This window comes from Scyliorhinus canicula, chromosome 8 (assembly GCF_902713615.1).
Source record: "Scyliorhinus canicula chromosome 8, sScyCan1.1, whole genome shotgun sequence".
Classification (NCBI taxonomy): Eukaryota; Metazoa; Chordata; class Chondrichthyes; order Carcharhiniformes; family Scyliorhinidae; genus Scyliorhinus; species Scyliorhinus canicula.
Window position 1 is genome coordinate 29,835,290 of NC_052153.1, and position 21,634 is coordinate 29,856,923.

Here is a 21,634-nt window from a genome sequence, read left to right on the forward strand (position 1 = left end):
ACCTCCTTTTTTAAACAGTGGCGTCACGTTTGCTAATTCCCAATCCACTGGGACCACCCCAGAGTCTAGTGAATTTTGGTAAATTATCACTAGTGCACCATGCTACCGTGCTGCCCACACGTTAAGGTTATTGACAAAAAAAACAATGTTGACATGAGGAAAAGCTTTTTCTTGCTGTGAGTGATTAGGATCTAGAATGCACAGCCTGACAGTGAGGTGAAGCCAGGTTCAATCGAGGAATTCTAGAGAGAATTGGATTATTATCTGAAAACGAAGGTGGTTCAGGGCTACAGCGAGAAAACAGCAGAATGGATCTTGGTGAACTGTTCTTTGAGTGAGTCAGTACAGACAAAATGGGCCAAATGGTCACCTTCTGTATTGTAACCATTCATGATTCTTTGATAACAGGAAATTGCATTCGAAAAGCATTGCAAAATTATATTTCTCTCATAAGCTTTCAAGTTCAGCAAAATTACAATGCGTAATTACTTTTACTTTACCTGTCACTTACATTCAAGCAATCAACTTATGAAACTATTACGGGTTCAGCAAAAGTAATGCAATAAATTCAATTAATAATGCAAAAGTGCGATCAAGAAGTCATTTCTGGAGATTGATATATTTACCATGCCATATGTTTCAAGACATCAGTTTTTTTTGAATAGGTAGATGTTCATTCCGATATAACTATTATCTAATGTATTTAGGACCTCCAGACCATGAAAAATAATGCCTCAGTGATGACGTAAATGGAACTGGGTAGCTCAACAACATAAAACCAAGGACAACCTGAAATAACTGCTTTTCATTTCAGTAGGTAATACAAGATTGTAAAGCTCAGTAAAAACTGAAAAACTGCTCGAATGGTGAATGACATTAGCAGTTTTTTCGTCATCCTTCCTGGGTGGAAAATAATGGAACAGTGAAGACACTGTGGCCAATGGTCTGAAATGTATGGTAGCGTAGTGACTCTGTCACTCAAATTAGGCAAAGATCTTGAAGGAGACTTAAGTTCAAATCGCACCACGTTTGGGAATTTAAATTCAGTTAAATAAATAAATCTGGAATATAAAGCGAGAGTCAGTAATAGAGGTCATGAAATGTAATGACCAAACAGTGAGTAAAGTGCACAAAAATTCAGGTATTTAAAACTACCAAGGTGGCAATTACCATTAGGATAAACATTCTTAGTCTTTTATTAAAAGCGTTGGTGCTCCTGTAAAGGGAATATCAGATTCTAGAGCAGGCATAAAGGTTTGCAACTGAGCTGACCAAATAGCCAAAGGATTAGCTCCTCAATAGAATGCAACTGAAACGTCTTGTAATCACACCCCTTAGACTGTATTTACTAAGCTGTGGCTTTGATGAGGTCACCCTCAGACATGGGTCCCCAATGATTCAGTTTTGCACAAAATCCATTGACAAATAATTTATTCATATCCCTGAACTGGGAAATACCTTACTGGTAACTTTACCCTTGAAACTGAATCAGGGACACTTCTGAATTTCAGACTGAAATATGCTTATATCAGATTATAACAGTCACTTGTGCACAGTTCCTGGCTAACCTGTGATTCCCAAACCAATCATCCTGTTTCAGGGTCGACTTGGGATTCTGAGATCTAGTATGGGGGAAAAAACCTCTTGTGACTATCAGCTGAGATATAAATCTAGTCCCTCTTGATTTCCATCACCGCCGATCTCAATAATCTGACTAATGAAGTTTACAAGGCGGTGACGAATATAGGACCCCAGAAGCGTCTCAATACCTAAGACCCATACATTTTAAAAAATACTTGAGAGACTCCCGTTAATCTAGATATTAGAGAAATGCCGATGTTGTTGATGAAATTACTCCTGCTCCAAGTTCTTTAATACATGTTTACAGTATAAAACGGAAAATTTGATAACTAAATTTAGATTTAGATTTAAATTTAATTTGAAAAATAAATCTCAGCGTTATTTGCAAATCAAATTAAAGAGATTTGTATTGGTTGGTTCTGTTTAACAGTTCTGAGAAACAATTTGCCTTGCTCAACATGACATCCAAAGATTGCCATTATCATAGCAATGCAAGCTTGAGGAGGCCTCGACATGAAAAGAAAAAGCATAATTGGATAAAGGATTCTCCCTGGCCAAAATACAATTATAACATCTAACATGAGATCTTGGGGGTCCGCAGTTGTGACTGGGAAATCCCAAAACTGCCCAGAGCCAGTTGGGGACATCTAGGTTATCCAGTTGTCATGGTCCATGTACGAATCAGTAACAAAGGTAGAAGTAGGAGTGAGATTCAGCTGAGGGGTAACAGAGTTGTATGGTAAAAATTAAAAATCAATATCTCAAAGTATTTGGATTACCATCTGAGCCACACAAATTTGTAAAGTGAAAAGCAGATTTGAGAATTAAATGGGAGGCTGAAAGAGTGGTATGAAAAGTTCTGCTCAGGGTGCACAGTAATTGTTGTATGGAAAGATGGAACTGTTTCTTGGGACCAGTGTTGCAGCGCATCAAGTATCTAGGGTGGTGGATAAGAGTTTCAACTAATAAGGGGGAGGGAGGATTCAGGTAAGGAAATATACATAAACTTAAAAGAGAAAAGGCGAAGTCACAATTCGGGTAAAATCAAACAGATTGGGCCATAACTTCCATCCAGCAGTGGTGGCCCACTGGAATTACACAGGCTTAAAGTGCATCAACTTGCTCTGGCAAACTTTGTTGAAACCTCCGTTGGCTGGAGCTGCTTGGAGTCTGCATCAAAAGAGTCTCCACAGAATCCCATGCAGAAGGTGGACATTTGGCCCATCGTGGCTGTACCAACCCTCAGAAACAGCACCAATCTCAGCCCACTCTCCTGTCTGATCCCTGTAACCCCACCTAACCTGCACATCTTTAGACAGTGCGAGGAAACCGGAACATCCGGAGGAAACCCACATAGACAGGGAGAATGTGCAAACTCCACACAGACAGGAACATAAGGTCAGTATTGAGGCAGCAGCGCTAACCACTGTGCCACCTCCGAAGGCCCTAGCATAATGCAACCCCAACGAGCTCAGGGAGGCCATGCAACCTTTTTTCTGCACTGGCATACGGAAAGCGAAGGGCCCATTGACAGGCCCAGGAGAAGGTAAGTGGATGTGTTTTGGTTGGTTTGGAATTGGGGAAAGAGTGAAGTTGTGTTGGGTGTGGGGGTTGGTGGTTGAGTCGCTTGGGGATGTGTTGTGTTGGTTTGGGGGAGGGGCGGGGGTGTCAGATGGGGGTTAAATTGGGACGTGTGGTACTGGACAGCCTGACAAGGGTCATAGGCCCAGAACACAACTGCCAAATGAGGACCTGGCTGGAATCGATACTGGCTGTCTGCAAGAGCACTCAAATCAACACGTAAACGCATTATTGCTATATGGACTTTGTGATTACCGACTCATGTTTACACAAAAGAACAAGACCATCCTCTGAACATGTAACTAACTTCCAGACACAGGTGATTAACTTTGTAGCAGGACAAACAAAGAGGCCATCAGGCTCTATAATGGGCTAATAATTGGTCAGACAAGAGTGTATCAGAGGACAATAGATCTTCAGTGAATCACCCTGGCTAAATAGGAGTATCCTGCTTATTCCCATTAACAAGTTTAAGTCTGGATGGGACAATAGAACTAGGTGTGGGCGTATAACTACGACTCAGTGCTAGCAGAATTGGCATAAAAGGAGGAACATGGAAAGAGATCTTCAGCAATAACCTGGGAGTACCCCAGATACAACCATCACAAGAAGGAAGGACCCTGGCTTCCAAGCCCAGAGAACTAATCCACATTGCATGATTGATCGTAGTCTGGCTAGCCTCCTTCACTAAGTGCTGGTAATACCTATTTACCTGGAGTAATACCTAGTCAGTCATATGTGTATGAATGTGATAATTGTGAATAAAATTCCTGGGGTCCAGGGGCCAATAGGGGTCAGATCGGGAGGGGTCAACGGTTTGAAGAGGGCAGTCCCATGCATGTGGCAGTAGGGGTTGGAGGGAATCCCATGGGAGGAAGGAATTGGAGAGGTGGGTTCCTGCAGGATGATTTGTCAGGGGGTGGGGAGTGACCTGTGCAGAGCCCAGCCTGGGTGTTTAAATTAGTTACAGTTAAGTTATAAGTGGTTTAATTTCTTCTAACTCTTTCTGAGTAACTATTGGTGTAAACTGGCAGAACTATTAGAAGTTAGCAATTTAAATCTCTTTGTCAGATGGCTACCAGCGCAGTGCAATTGTCCAGGGGAAGTTAGCGCTTTTGGACAATTCCAGAATAAACCCTGACCTGGGAACTTCCCAGAGGGATACTCCATCACATCTTTAGGGAACCCCCCCCCCAATCCAACACGGCAGAGTCAGGACGTTATGGACCAATACATCACGCAAGAACAGGGAGTTTATAACCATTAATAGGGCTTTAACAACTAAGTTCACATCAGGGGAAATTAGTGAAAGGTTCAAACTAAAGGTGCTATTTTTAAATGTATAAGTAGTTGTATCAAGATATAGAAATTAATAAAACAAGTACAAATAAGTGGGTTGAACCTAGCAGCCTTTATTGGCATGTACTATGAGTTGGGAACTAATGTTGATGAATTCTTGACATTTACAAAAGACAGGCAAAATGTAAAAACGTTGAAGTAGCCTTGATGATAAAAGAATATAAATCAAGAAATTAGACTGTATGTAATAAGGGTAATATCTCAGGCATTTGTGAGGAACTTTAATCTTCGTATAAACTGGACAAATCTAATTTAGCAAAAATAGCTTGGAGGGGAAGTTAATGGAATGCATTGGAGAAGTTTTCTAGAACAATACAAGGAACCAACCAGAGGTCAAGTAGAACAGGAGAAATGGTAGTGCAGAATTTGGAAATAGCAGAGGTGTTAAAGAAATACTGTGCGTCCGTTTTCACAGTAAAGACACAAAGAATATACTGGAAATTGTGAGGAATCCAGGATCTAATAAGAATGAGGAATTTACAGCAATTATTAGTACAAAGATCACTGTTTGGGGCCTCAGCTACGAATTCGGCAAGGGGACCGTGCTCAATAAATCTAAGTTTGCTGATGATACAAAGGTACGTGGGAATATAAACTATGAAGAAAAAGCAACTTCAAAAGGATACAGATCAGTGAAGTGATTGCGCAAAATATGATAGATTGTTATATTTGGGGAAGGGTGACATTATCCACTTTGATAGGAGTGGTAAAGCAGATTTTTTTTTTTTTTCCAGAGGCTGGTAAATGTTGATATTCAGACAAACTTGGGGGACGTCCATTGTGCATGAATCACATGAGAATTAGCATGTAAGAAGAAGTAATTAGGAAGGCAAAAGCTAGGTTAGCTATATTGCAAGGCTTTTGAACTAGCTGATTAAGAAAGCTTTGCTGCAGTTGTATGGGGCTTAGGTGGAATGACAACTGGAATACTGTGCACAGTTTTGGTCTCCTTACATGAGGAAGGATATGCTTATTAGAGGGAATGCCATAAAGGTTCACTAGAATGATTCCCTGGATGGAGGGAATTGTGTGTAAAATAGAGTTAGAGTTTAGAGTTCATAAGCAGAGATAAACTCACTGAAATGTCTAAAATTCTGAATAGTTTTGACAGGATCGGCTCTGATAGGCTATTTTCTTTAACAAGGGGTCACAGTTTAAGAATAAGAACTTGGCCATTTAGCACCAAGGTGAGGAGAAATACTTTCATCAGTCGTTGTGGATATTCAGTTTGTGATAATATGTAAAGACCGAGATCAACAGATTTCTTTGAGCACAAATTAAATCAAGAAATATGGGAATAAGGTGGTGAAGAGATGATGTACTTTCGAGAGGAAGATTGTCTGAACAATGCAGGCCAAATTTGAACTTACCTCCAGTAGCTCATCTCCACTATACAGTTTTCCATTACGTCCTACAGGTCCCTCAGGGAGGATGGACCGAATATAATGATGTCCAATGGTGGCTTCCAAACTTATGCCCAGGCCACTACTTTCACTGAACTTCGTTACTTGAGTCACCTGTAAGTGAAGGTACAAAACAAACCATAATTCTTGACTATTATCTGTAAGAACTTCCAAGTGAAAAATGAACAATTGGATCGAACTAATGCCATAAAAGTTGCAGAGGTTTAGAACATTGGCACAATTAATTGTCTGGGTATGCAACCCAAAATTTAGACATTTCTTCACTTCTCTAATATCTGATTAATATATTTTTCTTTCATTCAAGTGTTATTTTTATCATCTTTTTTTGAATCATAGAATTATACAGTACCAGAAGAGGTCCTTCAGCGCATCAAGGCTGCACTGACAAAAAACATGATTCTGATCTAGACTAATCCCACTTCCCAGCACTTGACCCGTAGACTTTAATGTTATGACATTTCAATGTTATGACATTTCAAGTATTCAAAGAACAAAGAAAAGTACAGCACAGGAACAGGCCCTTCGGCCCTCCAAGCCCATGCCGATCATGCTGCCCGTCTAAACTAAAATCTTCTACACTTCCTGGGTCCGTATCCCTCTATTCCCATCCTATTCATGTATTTGTCAAGATGCCCCTTAAATGTCACTATCGTCCCTGCTCTCACCACCTCCTCCGGCAGCGAGTTCCAAGCACCCACTACCCTCTGTGCAAAAAAAAAAACTTGCCCCGTGCATCTCCTCTAAACCTTGCCCCTCGCACCTTAAACCTATGCTCCCTAGTAATTAACCCCTCTACCGTGGGAAAAAGCTTCTGACTATCCACTCTGTCTATACCCCCTCATAATTTTGTAGACCTCTATCAGGTCGCCCCTCAACCTCCGTCGTTCGAGTGAGAACAAACCAAGTTTATTCAACCGCTCTTCATAGCTAATGCCCTCCACACCAGGCAACATCCTGGTAACTCTCTTCTGCACCCTCTCTAAAGCCTCCACATCCTTCTGGTAGTGTGGTGACCAGAATTGAACACTATACTCCAAGTGTGTCCTAACTAAGGTTCTATACAGCTGCAACATGACTTGCCAATTCTTATACTCAATGCCCTGGCCAATGAAGGCAAGCATGCCGTATGCCTTCTTGACTACCTTCTCCACCTGTGTTGCCCCTTTCAGTGACCTGTGGACCTGTACACCTAGATCTCTCTGACTGTCAATACACTTGAGGGTTCTACCATTCACTGTATATTCCCTACCTGCATTAGACCTTCCAAAATGCATTACCTCACATTGGAACAACAAAGAACTAAGAAATTACAGCACAGGAACAGGCCCTTTGGCCCTCCCGGCCTGCGCCGATCCAAATCCTTTATCTAAACATGTTGCCTATTTACCAAGGTCTACTTCTCTCTGTTCCCCACCCGTTCATATATCTGTCCAGATGCATCTTAAATGATGCTATCGTACCCGCCTCTACCACCTCCGCTGGCAAAGCATTCCAGGCACCCACCACCCTCTGCGTAAAAAACTTTCCACGCACATCTCCCTTAAACTTTTCACCTCTCACCTTGAAATCGTGACCCCTTGTAACTGACACCCCCACTCTTGGAAAAAGCTTGTTGCTATCCACCCTGTCCATACCTCTCATAATTTTGTAGACCTCAATCAGGTCTCCCCTCAACCTCCGTCTTTCCAACGAAAACAATCCTAATCTACTCAACCTTTCTTCATAGCTAGCACCCTCCATACTAGGTAACATCCTGGTGAACCTCCTCTGCACCCTCTCTAAAGTATCCACATCCTTCTGGTAATGTAGCGACCAGAACTGCACGCAGTATTCCAAATGTAGCCTAACCAAAGTCCGATACAACTGTAACATGACCTGCTGACTCTTGTACTCAATACTCCGTCCGATGAAGGCAAGCATGTTGTATGCCTTCTTGACCACTCTCATCAACCTACGTTGCCACCTTCAGGGTACAATGGACCTGAACTCCCAGATCTCTCTGGACATCAATTTTCCCCAGGACTCTTCCATTGACCATATAGTCTGCTCTTGATTAGTCCAGATTAAACTCCATCTGCCACCTCTCCGCCCAAGTCTCCAAACGATCTAAATCCTGTTGTTTCCTCTGACAGTCCTCATCGCTATCCACAATTCCACCAACCTCTGTGTCATCTGCAAACTTACTAATCAGACCAGTTACATTTTCCTCCAAATCATGTATTATACTACGAACAGCAAAGGTCCCAGCACTGATCCCTGCGGAACACCACTAGTTACAGCCCTCCAATCAGAAAAGCACCCTTCCTTTGCTACTCTCTGCCTTCTATGACCTAGCCAGTTCTGTATCCACCTTGCTAGCTCACCCCGATCCCGTGTGACTTCACCTTTTGTACCAGTCTACCATGAGGGACCTTGTCAAAGGCCTTACTGAAGTCCAAATAGACAACATCCACTGCCCTACCTGCATCAATCATCTTTGTGACCTCTTTGAAAAATTATATCAAGTTAGTGAGACACGACCTCCCCTTCACAAAACCGTGCTGCCTCTCACTAATACGTCCATTTGCTTCCAAATGGGAGTAGATACTGTCTCGAAGAATTCTCTCCAGTAATTTTCCTACCACTGACGTAAGGCTCACTGGCCTGTAGTTCCCTGGATTATCCTTGCTACCCTTCTTAAACAAAGGAACAGCTTTGGCTATTCTTCAGTCCTCCGGGACATCACCTGAAGACAGTGAGAATCCAAAGATTTCTGTCAAGGCCTCAGCAATTTCCTCTCTAGCCTCCTTCAGTATTCTGGGGTAGATCCCATCCGGCCCTGGGGGCTTATCCACCGTAATATTTTTCAAGACACCAAACGCCTCGTCTTTTTGGATCTCAATGATCATCCCTGTATTGATCCCTGTACTTTGTGAAGATTGTGAGGTTTCCTGCCTCAATTATCCTCCCAGGTATTTCAGATTCCCACCACCATCTGGCTGAAAAGAATTGCCCTCAAATCCCCTCCATACCTCCTGTCTTTCACTTTAAAATTATGCCCACTTGTTATTGACAATTCAACTAAACCAAAGAGCTGCTTTCTATCCACGCCGCTCATAATCCTATACAGCTCAATCAGGTCCCCTCTCAGCTTTCACTGCTCCAAAGAAAACAACCCAAACTTATCCAACCTTTCATCATAGTTAAAATGCTCCACTCCAGGCAACATCCTGTTGAATCTCCTCTGCACCCTCTCTAGTGCAATCACACCCTTCCCATAGTGCAGTCACCAGAACCAAACATAGTTCTCCAGTTGTGGCCTAACCAGAGTCCTGTACAGCTGCAACATAAACTCCGTGCTCTTATAACTATGCCATGACTGATAAAGGAAGTTGTCCAGTATGCCTTCTTAACTATCCTATCAACCTATCCTGCCAGCTTCAGGCATATGTGAACAAGTACCCCAAGTTCCCTCTGTTCCTTTGAGCTTCCTACTGTCCTGCCATTCACTGAGTATTTCCTTGTCGCGTTACTCCTTCCATAGTGCATCACCTCACACTTTTCAGAGTTAAATTCAATCTACCACTAATCTTCTTCTGTCAACCACCCAGCAAATCTTCGTGTCATCTGCAAACTTGTTTATAATTTTCTCCTCCTCCCACCCCCATCCCATACATATATTTGAAAATACCCTGTTCTTTTAAAGAATGCCTCTGATTAATAAATTATACAATGGAAGGCTTGGAAAATGCAGTTGGCATTAGCTACATACCATCTCCAACAACATGCATTCACATAGTAACCTAAATGTAGAAGGAGGCATCCATCTCAAGGCACTTGACAGGGTCATTTACAAACAAACGAACAACATAAAGAGGTATTAAGGCAGGTAACCAAAAGTGTGTTTGAAGAGGTATGTTTTAAGGAGCAGTTTAAAGGAGAGGTCAAGGTAGAGAAATGAGGGAGGACCTTCCAGACCCAGGATTCAGGCACCTGAAGGCATGACTGTCAGTGGTGGAGTGATTAAAAAATGAGATGCTCAAGTGGCCAGAATTGGCGATCTCGAAGGGTTTTAAGTCTGGAGGAGGATAAAGAGATGGGGAAGGGGCAAGGAAATGCAAAGATCTGAAACGTTAGAGTGCTTTAAAATAGAGATGTTGCCTATCTGGTGGACAGTCAATGTGGGTCAAGAGCATAGTGGTGATGGGTAAACGGGACATGGTACGATACAACAACATTTTGGATTAGTTTAAATTTACAAAGTGTGAAAGACAAGAGGCCAGCCAGGAGAGTGCTGGAATAATTAAACCTAGAGATAACGAAAACGCTGATGAATGTTTCAGCAGCTGATAAGCTAAGGCAGAGGTGGTGACAAGTAATGCAATAGAGGTGAATGTAGGTGACGAAGCAGGTAATAATAATAGTCTTTATTAGTGTAACAAATAGGCTTACATTAACACTGCAATCAGTTACTGTGCAAATCCCCTAGTCGCCACACTACAGCGCCTGCTCGGATACACTGAGCGAGAATTCAGAATGTCCAATTCACCTAAACAAGTATGTCTTTCGGGACTTGTGGGAGCACACAGAGGAAACCTACGCAGACATGGGGAAAACATGCAGATTCCTCATAGACAGTGACCCAAGCCAGGAATCGAACCTGGGTCCCTGACACTGTGAAGCAACACAGTACTAACCACTGTGCTACCCTGCCGCACTATATGATCAGAAGCTCATCTAGAATCAAATAGGACACTCTGGACAGTAACAAGGACAGGATGGAGTTGGAGACTGAAGAATGGAATATGTAGTGGGGATCAAACACAATGGTGGTGAAATGGAACTATTTCAGCAGCATGAAACAGACTTGTAGTGCATTGGCAACTGATTTTTCATTTTACCTGGTCACCTTTCCACATGGGCAAGACACGTGTTCCTTAATCCCACTTGGTTTGAAATTAAAAACCTTGGGAATATTTTTTCAAATCCATGGAAAATAAAAACTTGCACGGTGAAAATCCACCTACTAATTCACTAATAACTTGTTTCATGTTGCTGATGTAGACCGATTTCACCCACAATGGTTCCATCTAGAAGTAGATGGATCAAGGTTATTGTGTACCTAAAATAATTTGACAGAATGCTATTATGTAAGCTTACTGTATCCAACAATAATTAACTAACAATTAACATTTTTAATTTACATACCACAATTTTATAGTTAGCTCCAAGAATCTCCTGCCATTTAACACAAAGATTTTCCTCTTCTGATGAGCTGAGCTGAAATCCTGGAATGATGAAGGATTAACAAAGCAAATCAGGCTTATTTCACTTATGCTTTCTATTAACACAATTATTAAAGAAAACCTTCATAGGAACCAAAGTAAGCCATTCAGCCTGTTGAGGCTAGTCCACGCCATTCAAGCCAACCACGGCTGATCATCCACCTCAATGTCATTTTGCCCTACTATCCTGTGATGTCATTAGTATCGCAAGTTGTGCAGGTTAGATGGATTGTCCGTGCTAAATTGGCCTTTTGTGTCCAAGGTGTGCAGGTTAGGTGGACTTGCACGGGTAGTGTAGGCCTAGTTAGGTTCCTCTTTCAGAGGTAGGTGCAGATTCGATGGGCCAAATGGTCTTCTTCTGCACTGTAGGGATTCTATGATACCTATTGATACCTGTGCTGAACATGTTCAATGCTTGAACTTTTGCAGCTTTCTGGGTTAGAGAATTTCTCATCTCAATCTTAAATGGCCTGCCCCTTATTCTGAGACTGTATCTCCTGGTTCTAGGCCTATCAGTCAGGGGAAACAACTCATCCGCATTTACCTTGTCATGCCCTGCAAGTTTCAATGAGATAATCTCTCATTCTTTGAAATTTCAGAGAATATAGGCCCAGTTTTATTTATTCTACCTCATAAATAATCCCACCATCCCTGGGATTAGTCTGGTGAATCTCCATTGCACTCCCTCTATGGAAGGAATATCCTTATTTAGATAAGGAGACCAAAAATGTACACAATACACCAGGTGCAGTCTTACCAAGGCTCTACACAATTTTAGCAAGGCACATTTGTTCCTGTACTCAAATCCTTTTGCGATGAAGGCCAACACACAATTTGCCTTCCCAATTGCTTGCTGCACCACATGCTAGCCTTTAGTGACTCATGAACAAGGACGCCAAGGTCCCTTTGGACATCAACACTTCCCAAACTTTCACTATTTAAGAAATACTCTGCCTTTCTGTTCCTGCTACCTAACTGGATAACTTCACACTTATTCAAATTATATTCTAGCTGCTCAACATTTAAATCTGAAAGATATGCCAGAAACAGCCTGGACCATGGCAATGATCAGTAGAATTAGCTAAAATACAATTACAAAGAAACAACTAGAGTTGCAGCAAAAAGGAAAAGAAATGGAGATTAAAATGAGGAGGCTGGAATTAAAGAGAGAGGAAAAAGCAAAAGAGAAAGAGTTCCAGATAAAGCACTAGAAATTAGAGGGAAGCTGCCAGGAATGAGAGGTGAGATTAATCTCAAAATGGAACAAGTGGCGACATATTTAAATTTATACAAGCCCTCCCAAAATTCGAAAAGAGGGAGAAAATTTTTTAGAGCTTTCGAGCAAATAGCAACACAAATGGTGTGGTCAAAAGTAGGCACTACCCATGCAAAGTAAATTGATGGGTGGGCACAGGAGGTTTCTGCTTCCCTGTCAGAGGGCTGTCTAAGAAATATGACGAGGTAAAAAAGGTTACCCATGGTGCATATGAATTGGTTTCTGAAGGATATAAGCAAAAGTTTCAGAATCCAAGGAGACAGCCAGAACAGACGTTTGCCGTATTCGAATGAGTTAACCAGAACAATTTTGACAAATGGATACGAGCATTGGGAGTTTCAACTACCTAGGAGATTCTGAGAGAGGTCATTCACTTCGAGGAATTTAAGAATTCCCTACCTTCTATGATGAAACCCAACATAAGAACTCTGCCTAGTAAAATACTCAGTGAAAGACGTGCAATGGGATGATGGATCCACCTCATCTCATGCGCACACACACCTCCTACTCACAAGCGCTATTTAAAGGGACTATGAAATAATTACAGACCAGTTGATCCGTATTTCCACAGCGTCTTGGTTGTAGTTTTTCCTAGTTTTTGAGTTGTTTAACAAAGCAAATGCCTACACATGGTGCTGCGGTACTGAAGGACCTTGTCCTGACTTATAAGATTCTGCACAACCCATTGCTGCCAAACATGGGTATATCAGTAGGAATTCCTCTTTGAGAACATTATGGCAGATGGCAGGGAGCTAAGATCTCATGTTCTCTGTTTTTATTATATATATATGGAGATGTCCACATGCCTAATTTTGAAGATTTAAAAAAAGGACCAAAATATTTTTTAAACGGCTGAAGCTATGTCGATCCGTGACCCTCAAACAATACCAACCAATATGACAGTTTTGTATATACTGACACCATGATAATCTAATAATCTACTGTGGGCTTCCAAAACTCACAAAGACCATCTACAGTTCATAATCCAGAACTCGACAACCAGAGTTACTTTGTCTGCTAGGACAAAGGATCCCACATCCTTTATTTCAGGCTTAATGATTGGAACATTAACAATCACAGGGACCCAGACAAAGAGATACACACCCTTTGTTAAAGTTGGAGCGGAGAGGTGGGAGTCATGTGGCAAGAACCCCTAGCTTGTTGAACCAGCAATATTGCCTTGTGCTACTAAGAATCCTCAGTCTGCCATTTTCATGATTTACAAGTCGCAACACGGAAAAGGGGTTCTGCCTAGGTTCTGAATGCCTGACCCCATGTACACTGTCTCAACTGGAACTTCTGTCCTCGTCAACAAGCCTGATTCATCTTTGCGTGCCTATCTCACCTGGAATGTTAAGTCTATTCGAAGAGTGCATTATCCAGCATCAGTTCAACTTGCTGACACTTGAGAAAGAATACACTATTGGGTTTTGATTCTGAGTTTTGGACACATAAGAAACAATAATTATTTTCTCTATGGGCTTTGCCCTGCAAATTTATTTTTCTTGATCCCTCTTTTACTGCTTGGATGTGTAGGAGGCTACATAGTGACCCCCTCCCCCACATAAAGAGTCATAAACTAACCATCTAAAATAAATCAACCCTATGAGTTCATCCTATCACAAGTTTGTTGTGTGGTTCTTATTAGAAAATTGGATCACACCAAAACTGAGGAGTTGGGAAACATGCCAATGCTTATAAAGGAGGAAGCTAATCCAAGCACCCTTCTGTTTATGGACAGGCGAAGAGGAAAGACCAATTCAGTTTAAATTAGCCCCCTACCTTCCATAACACCTGGAAAAGCAGATATGATGCACAGCATTCCAAGCAGCTGGAAGAGAGATGCCAAACAGGAAAAGTACTCTTTTCCTGTGGAGCATTCAGGAAGCAGTTTTATGTATTCTTTCATGGGATATGGGCAGTACCAGCAAAGCCACTATTTGTTACCCATCCGTAACTACTCTTCAACTGAGTGCTTTCCCATTTCAGAGGGAATTGAGTGGCATCTGCATGACTGTGGATTCAAAGTCACATGGAGGCCAAAATAGGTATGGATGGCAAATAAAGGACATCGTGAACCTGATATGACAATTGACAATAACTTCATGGTCACCATTACTGAGATTAGCTTTCAATTCCCAGATTTTATTTATTGAATTTAAATTTCACCAGCAGCCATGGTGGAATTACTTCTCCTAACTGAACCTCAGATACAGTAGATTAGATATTGATGTGCTATTAAGAGTGTCCTTACTGGAAATTGCTCCTGGTTCATAGGGGAGGCGGTGACATAATGGTATCATGGCTGGACTTGTAATCCAGAGACCCAGAGTAATAATCCGAGTACCCGGATCAGAATTCCACCTTGGCAGATTTAAACTCAATAAAATATCTGGAACTAAAAGTCTAATGATGACCATGAAACCATTGTTGATTGTTGTAAAAACCCACCTAGCTCATGAATGTCCTTCTGGGAAGGAAATCTGCCATCTTAACCTGGTCTGGCCGACATGTGACTCCAGGCACACAGCAATGTGGTTGACTCTAAAATGCTCTCTGAAATAGCCCAGCAAATCCATTTAGTTGCATTCAACCACGACAAAACCAAAAAAAAAGGAATAAAACCGGACTGACCACCCGGCATTGACATAGGCAGTGGAAACGACAATGGCAAACCCAGCAAGGGTCAAGGATGTCTCGGAGCGGCTGCAGGACATTCTGGCAGGGGGGGTAGGCGAACAGCCAGCTGTCGTGGTGCACATAGGCACCAACGATATAGGTAAAACCCGGACGAGGTCCTGCAAGCTGAATTCAGGGAGTTAGGAGTTAAACTAAAAAGTAGGACCTCAAAAGGTAGTAATCTCAGGATTGCTACCTGTGCCACAAGCTAGTCAGCGTATGAATGTCAGGATAGATAGGATGAATGCGTGGCTCGAGAGATGGTGCAAGAGGGAGGAATTCAAATTCCTGAGGCATTGGAACCGGTTCTGGGGGAGGTGGGACCAATACAAACAGGACGGTCTGCACCTGGGCAGGACTGGAACCGATGTCCTGGGGGGGTGTTTGCTAGAGCTGTTGGGGAGGGGTTAAACTAATGTGGCAGGGGGATGGGAACCAATGCTGGAAGTTGGAAGGTAGTAAAACAGGGACAGAAACGAAAGGCAGTAAGGGGAAAGTGTAAGGCAGAGGAGCCATAGTCAAAAATCAAAAAGGGCGACAATACAAGGCACATTGACTGAGGGAAGCTCAGTGAATCAGCCCAGTAATACTAAAAGGAATAAAATGGGAAGTAAAAACATAAATGGTAAGCGACACGGCAGGTTGTTACATGAAGATATGGGTTCAACGACAAGGAAAATTAGGAGAAAAGTTAAGAGGAAATATAACTTAGGAAAGGTTACTGATCGAGGTGTTAAGATTCAAAACAGAGGTAAAAAAAGCCAACGTAAGTGTACTTTACCTGAATGCTCGTAGTATTCGGAATAAGGTAAATGAGTTGATGGTGCAAATCATCGTGAATGACTTTGATTTAGTGGCCATTACTGAAACATGGTTAAAGGATGGTCATGACTGGGAGTTAAATATCTATGGGTGTCAAACTATTCGGAAGGACAGAGTGGATGGTAAGGGAGGTGGTGTAGCTCTGTTATTTAAGGATGACATCTGGGCAATACTAAGGGATGACATCGGTGCTATGGAGGACAAGGTTGAACAAATTTGGGTGGAAATCAGGAATAGCAAGACGAAAAAGTCACTGATAGGAGTGGTCTATAGGCCACCAAATAGTAACATTATGGTGGGGCAGGCAATAAAGAAATAAATAACTGATGCATGTAGAAATGATACAGCAGTTATCATGGGGGATTTAAATCTATGGGGGATTTAAATCTACATGTCGATTGGTTTAATCAGGTCGGTCAAGGCAGCCTTGAGGAGGAGTGCGTAGAATGTATCCGCGATAGTTTCCTTGAACAGTATGTAATGGAACCTACGAGGGAACAAGCGGTCCTAGATCTGGTCCTGTGTAATGAGACAAGATTAATTAATGATCTCATAGTTAAGGATCCTCTCAGAAGGAGCGATCACAATATGGTGGAATTTAAAATACAGATGGAGGGTGAGAAGGTAAAATCAAATACTCGTGTTTTGTGCTTAAACAAAGGAGATTACAATGGGATGAGAGAAGAGCTAGCTAAGGTAGACTGGGAGCAAAGACTTTATGGTGAAACAGTTGAGGAACAGAGGAGAACCTTCCAAGCGATTTTTCACAGTGCTCAGCAAAGGTTTATACCAACAAAAAGGAAGGACGGTAGGAAGAGGGAAAATCGACCGTGGATATCTAAGGAACTAAGGGAGAGTATCAAATTGAAGGAAAAAGCATACAAAATGGCAAAGATTACTGGGAGACCAGAGGACTGGGAAATCTTTAGGGGGAAACAGAAAGCTACTAAAAAAGCTATAAAGAAAAGTAAGATAGATTATGAGAGTAAACTTGCTCAGAATATAAAAACAGATAGTAAAAGTTTCTGCATATAAAACAAAAAAGAGTGGCTCAGGTAAATATTGGTCCTTTAGAGGATGAGAAGGGAGATTTAATAATGGGAGATGAGGAAATGGCTGAGGAACTGAACAGGTTTTTTTGGGTCGGTCTTCACGGTGGAAGACACAAATAACATGCCAGTGACTAATAGAAATTAGGCTATGACAGGAGAGGACCTTGAGATGATTCTTATCACTAAGAAGGTAGTGATGGGCAAGCTAATGGGGCTAAGGGTAGACAAATCTCCTGGCCCTGATGGAATGCATCCCAGAGTGCTAAAAGAGATGGCTAGGGAAATTGCAAATGCACTAGAGATAATTTACCAAAATTCACTGGACTCTGGGGTGGTCCCGGTGGATTGGAAATTAGCAAATGTGACACCACTGTTTAAAAAAAGAGGTAGGCAGAAAGCAGGTAATTATAGGCCAGTGAGCTTAACTTCGCTAGTAGGGAAGATGCTGGAATCTATCATCAAAGAAGAAATAGCGAGGCATCTGGATGGAAATTGTCCCATTGGGCAGACGCAGCATGGGTTCATAAAGGGCAGGTCGTGCCTAACTAATTTAGAAGAATTTTTTGAGGACATTACCAGAGAGGTAGATAATGGGGAGCCAATGGATGTGGTATATCGGGATTTACAGAAAGCCTTTGACAAGGTGCCATACAAAAGCTTGCTGCATAGGATAAAGATGCATCGCATTAAGAGTAAAGTAGTAGCATGGATAAAGGATTGATTAATTATTAGAAAGCAAAGAGTGGGGATTATTGGGTGTTTCTCTGGTTGACAATCAGTAGCTAGTGGTATTCCTCAGGGATCAGTCTTGGGCCCACAATTGTTCACAATTTACATAGATGATTTGGAGTTGGGGACCAAGGGCAATGTGTCCACGTTTGCAGATGACACTAAGATGAGTGGCAAAGCAAAAAGTGCAGAGGATACCGGAAGTCTGCAGAGGGATTTGGATAGGTTAAGTGAATGGGCTACGGTCTGGCAGATGGAATACAATGTTGACAAATGTGAGGTTATCCATTTTGGTAGAAATAACAGCAAAAGGGATTATTATTTAAATGATAAAATATTAAAACATGCTGCTGTGCGGAGAGACCTGGGTGTGCTCGTGCATGAGTCGCAAAAAGTTGGTTTACAGGTGATTAAGAAAGCGAATGGAATTTTGTCCTTCATTGCTAGAGGGATGGAGTTCAAGACTAGGGAGGTTAGGCTGCAATTGTATAAGGCGTTAGTGAGGCCACACCTGGAGTAGTATGCTCAGTTTTGGTCTCCTTACCTGAGAAAGGACGTACTGGCGTTCGAGGTGTGCAGAGGAGATTCACTAGGTTAATCCCAGATCTGAAGGGGTTGGATTACGAGAAGAGGTTGAGTAGACTGGGACTGTATTCGTTGGAATTTAGAAGGATGAGGGGGGGATCTTTTAGAAACATATAAAATTATGAAGGGAATATATAGGATAGATGCAGGCAGGTTGTTTCCACTGGCGGGTGAAAGCAGAACTAGGGGGCATAGCCTCAAAATAAGGGGAAGTAGATTTAGGACTGAGTTTAGGAGGAACTTCTTCACTCAAAGGGTTGTGAATCTATTGAATTCCTTGCCCAGTGAAGCAGTAGAGGCTCCTTCATTAAGTGTTTTTAAGATAAAGATAGATAGTTTTTTGAAGAATAAAGGGATTAAGGATTATGGTGTTCGGGCCTGAAAGTGGAGCTGAGTCCACAAAAGATCAGCCATGATCTCATTGAATGGCGGAGCAAACTCGGGGGGCCAAATGACCTTCTCCTGCTCCTAGTTCTTATGTTCTCATGTCAACCCTGCAAAGGTTTCCTTACTAACATCAGGGGAGGTTGGCAGAGCTGTCTCAAAGACTAGTCAGGCAACAGTCTGACATAGTCTTAGTCACACAATCATACCTTACAGACAATGTCCCAGACACCACCATCATCATTCCTAAATATGTCCTGTCTCCCCGGCAGGAAAGAACCAGCCAAGGAGGTGGCAGTGGTATACAGCCGAGAGGGAGCTGCCGTAGGACTCCTCAACATCAATTCTGGAACCCATGGAGTCTCATGGCTTCAGATTAAACATGGGCAAAGAAACGTCTGCTAATTGTCACTTACCGGCCACCATAAACTGATGAATCAGTGCTCCTCCATGTTGAACACCACTTGGAGGAAACACGGAGGGTGGCAATGGCACAGAATATACTCTGGGTGAGGACTTCAATGTCCATCACCACCAAGAACGGCTCAGTAGTACCACCACAGACCGAGCTGGCTACATCCTAAAGGACAAAGCTGCTAGTTTGGGACTGCAGCAGGTGATTAAGGAACCAAGAAGATGTAAAAACATACTTGACTCATCGTCACTAAACTGCCTGCTGTAGAGGCATCTGTCTATGACAGTATCGGTATAAATGACCAGCACACAACCCTTGTAGAGACAAAGTTTCGTCTTCCCATTGACGATACCTTCCATCGTGTTGTGTGGCCCCAGCACCGTGCAAAATGGGATAGACTTCGAACAGAGCTAGTAACTGAAGATTGGCCACCCATGTATTGTTGTGGGAAATCAGCAGCAGAATTGTTTTGAACCACAATTTGCAAACTAATAGCCCAACATATTCCCCAAACTATCATTACCACCAAGCCGGGGATCATCCTGGTTCAATGAAGAGTGCGGGAGAGCAGGATCAACACCAGGCAGATCTTAAAATGAGTCAAACTGGTGAATCTACAACACAGGACTACTTGTGTGCCAAAAAGCATAAGCAGCAAGTAATAGACAGAGCTAAGCGATTCCACAACAAACGTTTCAGATCCAAGCTCTGCAGTCCTGCCACATCCAGCCGTGAATAGTGGTAGACAGCACGGTAGCATGGTGGTTAGCATAAATGCTTCACAGCTCCAGGGTCCCAGGTTCGATTCCCGGCTGGGTCACTGTCTGTGTGGAGTCTGCACATCCTCCCCGTGTGTGCGTGGGTTTCCTCCGGGTGCTCCAGTTTCCTCCCACAGTCCAAAGATGTGCGGGTGAGGTGGATTGGCCATGATAAATTGCCCTTAGTGTCCTAAAGAATAAGGTTAATGGGGGGGTTGTTGGGTTAAGGATATGGGGTGAATATGTGGGTTTGAGTGGGGTGATCATTGCTCGGCACAACATCGAGGGCCGAAGGGCCTGTTCTGTGCTGTACTGTTCTAAACTCACTGGAGGAGACTCCACATATATCCCTATCTTCAAAAATGGAGGAGCCCAACACATCTGTGCAAAACACAAGCTGAAGCATTCACAACAATCGCTAGAAGTGCCGATTTGATGATCCATCTCAATGTCTTCCAGTGTTCCCCAGCATCACTGATGCTAGTCTTCTGCCAAAAGGAAACACCTTTAGCCACTGGATACCGCAAAGGCTATGGGACCTGACAATATTCCAGCAATAGTAATGAAAGACTTGCTGCACCCGAGCCAAACTATTCCAATACAGCTAGACCACTGGCATCCAGAAATAGGACAAATCCGACACAGCCAATTACCGCCCAATCAGTCTACTCTCCATCATCAGCAAATGATGGAATGAGTCATCAACAGCAGAGACATCAAGTGGCACGTATTCAGCAATAACCTGCTCAGTTTGAGTTCCGCCTAGGTCACTTAGCTCCTGGTCTAATTTTAGCCTTGGTTCAAACATGGACAAAACAGCTGAATGCCAGAGGTGAGGTCAGAGTGACTAGCCTTGACATCAAGACTGCATTAAACCAAATATGGAATCAAAGAGTCTTAGCAAAACTGGAGTTAATGGAAATCAGGGAGAAAACTCTCCGCTGGTTGGAGTCATACATGGCACAAAGAAATGTAGTTGCGATGGCTGGAGGTCAATCATCTCGGTTCCAGGACAACGCTGCAGGTGTTCCTCAGGGTAATGTCCTCGGCCCAACCATCTTCAGCTGATTCATCAATTCCCTCCCTTCCATCATAAGATCAAAAGTGGGGATGTTTGCAGAATGACTGCACAATGTTCAGCACCATTCGTGACTCCTCAGATAATGAAGCAGTCCATTTCCTAATGCAGCAAGACCTGGGCAACACTCAAGAAGCTCAACAGCAACCAGGACAGAACAACCTGCTCGATTGCTACCCATTTCACAAACATTCAATCCCTCCACCACCGATGAACGGTGGCATTCATGTGCACCATTTACAAGATACTGCAGGAACTCCCAGGGTTCTTTAGACAGCAACTTCCAAACCCACGACCACTACCATCTAGAAGGACAAGAGCAGCAGATACCTGGGAAGCCCACCACCTGGAGGATGCCCTCCAAGTCACTCACAACCCCGACTTGGAAATATATCGCCGTTCCTTCACTGTCGCTGGGTCAAAATTCTGGAACACCCTCCACAACAGCACTGTGGGTGTACCTACACCTCAAGGACTGCAAAGTTCAAAAAGGTCACTACCACCTTCTGAAGGGTAACTAGGAATAGGTAATAAATGCTGGCCAAGCCAGTGATGCCCATATCCAGTAAATTAAAATAAAACAATAGTATTGCCAGAGGTTGTGATGGTAACCTTGGTTATGAACTTTTAGTTGTCAGACTTTTCCT

General features: G+C 42.7%; 1 protein-coding gene across 12 annotated transcripts in view; it reads right to left on the reverse strand.

The window, feature by feature from the left end:
- Positions 1–21,634, reverse strand: part of LOC119970168 (multiple PDZ domain protein) — a 416,554-nt gene that overhangs the window by 279,849 nt on the left and 115,071 nt on the right. For all 12 annotated transcript variants that reach the window (XM_038804325.1, XM_038804326.1, XM_038804336.1 and 9 more), the window contains exons 13-14: positions 11,133–11,212; positions 5,892–6,038 (exon numbers count right to left, since the gene is read on the reverse strand). In XM_038804325.1, coding sequence (XP_038660253.1) covers positions 5,892–6,038; positions 11,133–11,212 — 227 coding nt within the window. The remainder of the gene's footprint in view (positions 1–5,891; positions 6,039–11,132; positions 11,213–21,634) is intronic.